Raw genomic sequence first — 6,262 nt, 5'->3', positions numbered from 1 at the left:
GCATTTAAGAATTACTCTCATAAAACACAAGAAAACACCTTCCCAGCAAGGCACATAAATCACAATTAACACACTTTATGGAAACGTACATAGAACCAAACACAGAAACATCAAACAAAACCTAACATATACCTCTTTTGGTCAAAAGACCTTTGATTATTATGCAATACAGTTGCACAGCCTGCTTCCATTATCCATTAAATCAGAGGTTCCCAAACTCTTTTATCTCGTAGACCCCTTGCCTTACCTGATATTGATTTTTATCAAATTCATAAACTTCAAATGTATTTTTGACAGCCGGTATATGTAGTGTTACTCACTTTGAACCACACATGTTAGGTTTTATACATTTATATTTTAAATTCAAATTAAAACATAGACCCCTTGCATGTTGTCATAGACCCCTGGGGGTCGATAAAAGCCACTTTGGGAATCACTGCATTAAATCATTAAAAAAATAAACTAACCTTAAAAAAGCTATTGGTAAATGGATAATGAAAGTGGGCACATCTGTAAACGATTATATTATTCAGCCATGATATACTTATTTGATTGCAAGTCAAAAACAAATTTCTTTAATATAATTTCATCGATAAAGAGCATACACAATGACTAAATAATAATAATTATTCTGAATTTGCACATCTCTTAATAGAAAATAATCACTCATTTGATAAAAAATAAAGGTCTAAATATATTACACATATGCAATAGGGGACTTAGATTACTTAGAATTATTATAAACTAAAAAGGCAATTAATAATAATTTACAACTAATTAATACACAAGTAAATGATTTTTCTAAAAATCTGTTATTAAATATGTTTCAAATCACTTATCATCCCTGATCCCTTTTGACTGTGACTGTCAATCAACAAAAAAGCCACTTGAGATCTAACCAAGCTCCTTTGCATAACCGTCAAAATATTTAAAATTTGTTTAGTAGATAGTGTTTTAGTATTGATCAGTTTTGATAAAGAAACAGGTAGCTTCGAAACCGGTAGGCATTATACTCGTAATTAAGTTGTCATCAAATATTTATAGTGATTTTAAAACAAAGTTTAATTATAAAATGGAAAACCACAACGTTAGAGCTTCAAATATAAATTAAATTTCTTTAACATAGTTTTATACGTAATTATTGTAAAATGGGGAAACTCAACGAGGGCACATTATTGTTATTTGTAATTTGTAAATATGTATGTGATGAAATGTAAATAAATACATAAAAAGTCTGTCATTGAGGCCTTTAAAACGAAATTTCATTACATTTTCTATGATGTCATCGTTTGCATAGTGAATATGTTTTTATTTAATTTTATGTAATATATTGGTGACAAGTTTTTCGGCGAATTCGCTAATCTATTGTGTAAAGACACACCCACATAGAATAATTATAATTACACTTGACAGATGCTGTGGCGTAGTTGGATAGACGCTCGACTGCGAAACTGGCATCGCGGGTTCGATTCCCGACAATTGCCAAATGAATTCAAGATATGTATTTTTCAATTGGTCTGGGTGTTTGTGATTTACCTTCCCTATCCTTACTATCGGGTTTGTGGGTTATTTCTTTAAAAAAACTCTTAGTTTCCTTAAACAATTTGTAAATACATTTTTAAAAATATCTCAAATTTCACTGTTTTCAATTATTGATTCGGCAGTCACTTTGTGGTTTTAAATGTGCCTCAACTTGATATGAAACATCCTTCTTCCTTTTTTAAAGAAGGAAGATGGAAGTCTGAGCATCCCAGGGCTTACGACTTGGCATTTGGCTGGCTTAAGCGATCGCTTTATACACTTGTGTAATTTTCACCAATTTTAAAGCCTCATGAGATTTGCAATAAATGTTGGAGTTCCAAAAATTGAGCAGTGTGGTTGTCAATCATGAGTAAAATGGTGAATGTCGAACGTTTGTAAAGTGATCACGTAACCAGCCCATGACAGGTTATAGGTCCTGCACATACCCAGACTTACATATTCTTTATCTTTGTTAAGATGTCAAAAAAGAATGTGTCATCATGGTTATCTCAGCCTTGTTTTCATTATATATCACCATTTGAACATCTATCATACATAGTTTTGTAATGAAAAAAAAACATGTATGATAGGTGTTCTTAAGTAGTAAATTAATATTTTTAAATGGTATTACATTAAAAGTGAACGATGAATTATAAGGAGTGGATATATTACAATACCTCAAATTTGAAAATACTTTTCATAAGACAGGCGCCGTGGTGTAGTTGGGTAGACGTTTGATTCAAATGCAAAATTAATCCAAGAAAGATTTATTTTCAATTAGTCTGGGTGTTTGTGATCTATTTTTCACATTAACCTTCTCTACCTTTACAATTCTTACTGCAGACAAGCCTCTTAAAAGTAGGGGCTTGCGGGTTATTCCTTTTTTTTTATTTTAAAAGATATCTATACATAAAAATGTCCTTACTTCAGGCTGATTGTGCTGCCATCTGGAGCGATGTAGCTGTAGGATCCTTGCTGAACATGGATTTCCTCGTTAGCAGGAGCATCCTTCAAGTCAGCATTTTCGGCTGTTCTCCTGAAAGGCACGATCTTGGTGAAGCTGGACTCCTCGACCTTGATGCCATTTCCGGATTCAAAACTGAAATAAAGGACATTTAATTATTAATTGTAACTGCAGACAGCTGGTAGAATTCCATATTGATTTGTTGGGTAATGTATCCAAAATTAAACAAGGTTTATTGGATTGAATTCTGCATTTATTTATGTATATGTTAATACGTGACGCGTTTCGTCTTATTAAGTGTTAATGGAGTGTTTGATAAAGTCTTAATGAGACGAAACGCGTCACGTATTAACATATATACATATATAAATGTAGAATTCAATCCAAAAACCCTTGTTTAATTTTGGATATATTACTTAACAATTAGACATTTAATTAATTGACAAGGATATTTGTGAACAAGTATTTGGACACACTCAAAATGTTGGAAATAAAGGAAATTACTTACTTATTATTACTTATAACCCTTATCCGGACCAAATGGTGCATAAGGCACTGCATCGAATTGACGCAGTGTTATCTTGATCATTACTTACATGAAGGCAAGGTGATCACTCTTGCGCTTCAGGAACCAGTCCAGAGTAATATTAAATAAATATAACAGTGTAAAATCACTAATATTTATTTTCACCCCCCCTGGGAATCGAGCCCGGGACCTCCAGCACGGTAGCTAAATACGCTGACCATTACACCACGGAGGCGGACTACAAAGGAAATAATGAAAGCAAAATTTTGTACACACTTAAAGCCAGCCTCTGACAAAATGCAAGCCCTGCAAATACCCCAACATTCATATTCTTCTTCACCTTTGTAGAGATCGATATATGAATTAAGTATAATTATCCAAAAAGTCATTATAACTTAGTATAAAAGAGCTATTAAAAAAATTCATAATGGAAGTATGTGAGATTTCTAAATAGATCACATAATTCGGCCACGTGTTAAAAAAAATACTCTTATAAATAACTATTGTCACATGTCCCACAGAGGAAAAATTCACCAAATTACAACTTATGACAGCCTTACATCCGTATGCTGAAACAATTCTCACATATGCATATAAGAATTACTCTCACATGACACAAGAAAGCACATCCCAACGAAGCGCACAAATCACAGTTAACACACTTTATGGAAACTTACATAGAACTACAAGATCAAAACACAATAACACATCAAACAAAACCTTATACATAACTCATAAGAACATAGATATTAAACTTATAAAATAAAACAGCTTTATTTTAACGACTTTTTATTGGTACACTTTATCCAACCGGTTTCGACAAGAACCTTGTCATCATCAGGGTTTATGTATTAAATTCTAAAACATTGAAATTCTCATAGTTATTACCCTTCCCTTACCAAAAACTTTACACCAAATGAAAATATGATTGAAAAAATATGATTAAAAAAACTCCTCAATGTTGTTTTTATTGTGCATTGCGTACCGAATACCTCAACTCCGAATGACAACTTGTTTCAGAATTTAGTACATAAACCCTGATGAAGACAAAGTTCTTGTCGAAACCGGTTGGATAAAGTGTACCAATAAAAAGTGGTTAAAACAAAGTTGTTTTATTTTATAAGGTTTATAAAATGTGCCACAAAGTATCAGCGAAAAACATTCAAGAAATTGATATTATTAAATAAAGTTGTATAATCTCTTTCCATTATCTATAAAGTCAATTAAAAAAACCCTAAGTATGAAAAAGCTATTCATTAATTGATAATGGAGGTGGGTAGATCTAAAATAGATTGCATTATTCGGCCATGTCGTATTTGATTGCATTTTAAACAAGTTTCTTTCATATTTCATTTCATTCATTCGAACCCTTATCCACACCCCACAGGTGCATAGGGCACTGCATCATATAAACGCAGTGTTATCTTGATCGTTAACACACGAAGGAAAGGTGATCAGCCCTCCGCTTCAGGTACCAATCCAGGGTAATATTAAATAAATCACTTATATTTATTAGACCCCCCTCTGGGAATCGAACCCGGGACCTCCAGAATGGTAGCCGAGTGCGCTGACCATTACACTACAGAGGCGGACATATAATTTAATGTAATATAATTCAATCTTCAATTACTATTCAATAATATAATCTTTTATATAATTTAATAATATGTATTGTGAGAAGATGCATGAATGTGAAAGTGGTGATGATTGACTTCAATCTCTCTGCCTACCCTTGCGTGGAAGCGGCGAGATATTGAGTATATTAGTTTTTTTTATTGTATGGCCATTAGATTACCACTTAAACCAGCCTTTGGCCAGATCGTTAGACCTGTAAATACCAAAACCATATAATTGAGACAGATTGGTGTGGCGTTCTATTTTCTCTGCCCACTCCTGCGGGGATGCGCCATGATGGTCAATTAGGAAAAATGAAATGTAAAAAATCAGGAAACAAGCTTTTAATTTAACAGATGTTGACTTTTGAAATTGACATACAATTTTTAGTTTATTGATATACAATTTAGACATGCACTAAAACCTTAAGTGCATGTTGGTCTTCGGGTCAACCGAAAATCACATGTGTTAGATATTTTGTGTAGTTTTCAGTATGTAAAGGGTGCTATGGTGGTGAAGGGTGGTACTGTTTGCATGCTGTGGTGATTGTCCTGACGAAGAGACGGGTAAGTCTCGAAACCGGTAGACATAAAAATCTCGGTGAGTGGTTATAAACTAATATTAATAATATTTTTGTAAAAAAAAATAAGTAAAAATGACTAACCACAAAGTAAATACTGAAAATATGAATAATATTGAGAACATGATATACAATCTTAAAAATGGGGATGTTTTTTTATAAATTTATAAATAAATTTATCCTACCTGAATTTGTATGAACCGTCAGCCTCGAATTCTTCAGCCTGTGAAATAATTGAAATAGGGGTGACTTCCTTAAGTTCGGCAGGCTTAGCATCTCCCTGGGGTGCAGCAAGGGCTACCCCTAAACACGTGACTAGAACCACAATACTCCACATGTCGAATGGAAATTTTCTCTCTTGTCTAAGGATAAACTGATTGAAAGCCAAGCTGATAACTTGACGAGTATACTGAGGCGACAACATGAAGTCGAAGAGCATCCAGGCTTATTTATATGGGACGAATGTGTTTGCATTGGTATCCCCTTCCCCAAGTCAGCTCTGTTAAGTGATTCAGCCTCAGCTTTTCAACTGTGCGTACCAACTTGAGCACTTTGGTTCGTATGTAAAGTACACTAGTGGGGAGGTCGGGAATATTTGTAACAGGGGCAAGTGGTTACATCATATAAAAAAACTACCCTATAACAAGGTTCTGTGTGACGCAAATTCTCCTGCAATGATTTATCCTATTTGAATATAAATATATATTTTCTCAAATTATAGTTTTATGAGAATATACTTCGATTTCTACATACATTGCACATATATTGATAGCATAAAATTCCCGTTGTTCTTTCATTTTTTATAGAAACCACCGCGTACGAAATAACTCTTGTAAGTTTCATCATTACAGATAGTATAGGAATCTATAGAGGGTAAACATTACATGCTTAATAACATCAGAAACTTTGAAAACTTAAGTGAAATCTAAAAAAGAAATTTGAAACTACGTTATGTGCGCATATTTACATATGCTTATTTGCTTAGTAAGGCGCATGTGTTGACACGATTAGCGATAATAAACCTTAAAATGGGTATTTTGTTCAGGAAAATGTTTTT

The 6,262-nt window shown here is 33.2% G+C and overlaps 1 protein-coding gene across 1 annotated transcript in view; it reads right to left on the bottom strand.

Moving 5' to 3' along the window:
• LOC148312963 (endocuticle structural glycoprotein SgAbd-8-like) overlaps positions 1-5,629 on the bottom strand; it is a 6,650-nt gene extending 1,021 nt beyond the window's left edge. Inside the window, exons 1-2 of the mRNA XM_088270839.1 lie at positions 5,391-5,629; positions 2,447-2,620 (exon numbers count right to left, since the gene is read on the bottom strand). Of these exons, the coding sequence (XP_088126965.1) occupies positions 2,447-2,620; positions 5,391-5,629 (413 nt within the window). The remainder of the gene's footprint in view (positions 1-2,446; positions 2,621-5,390) is intronic.
• Positions 5,630-6,262: the final 633 nt, after the last annotated feature.

This window comes from Brachycentrus maculatus, unplaced genomic scaffold (assembly GCF_059751285.1).
Source record: "Brachycentrus maculatus isolate JH-2025_06_01 unplaced genomic scaffold, ASM5975128v1 h1tg000028l, whole genome shotgun sequence".
Classification (NCBI taxonomy): domain Eukaryota; kingdom Metazoa; phylum Arthropoda; class Insecta; order Trichoptera; family Brachycentridae; genus Brachycentrus; species Brachycentrus maculatus.
This window is presented reverse-complemented; position numbering and strand designations above follow the sequence as displayed.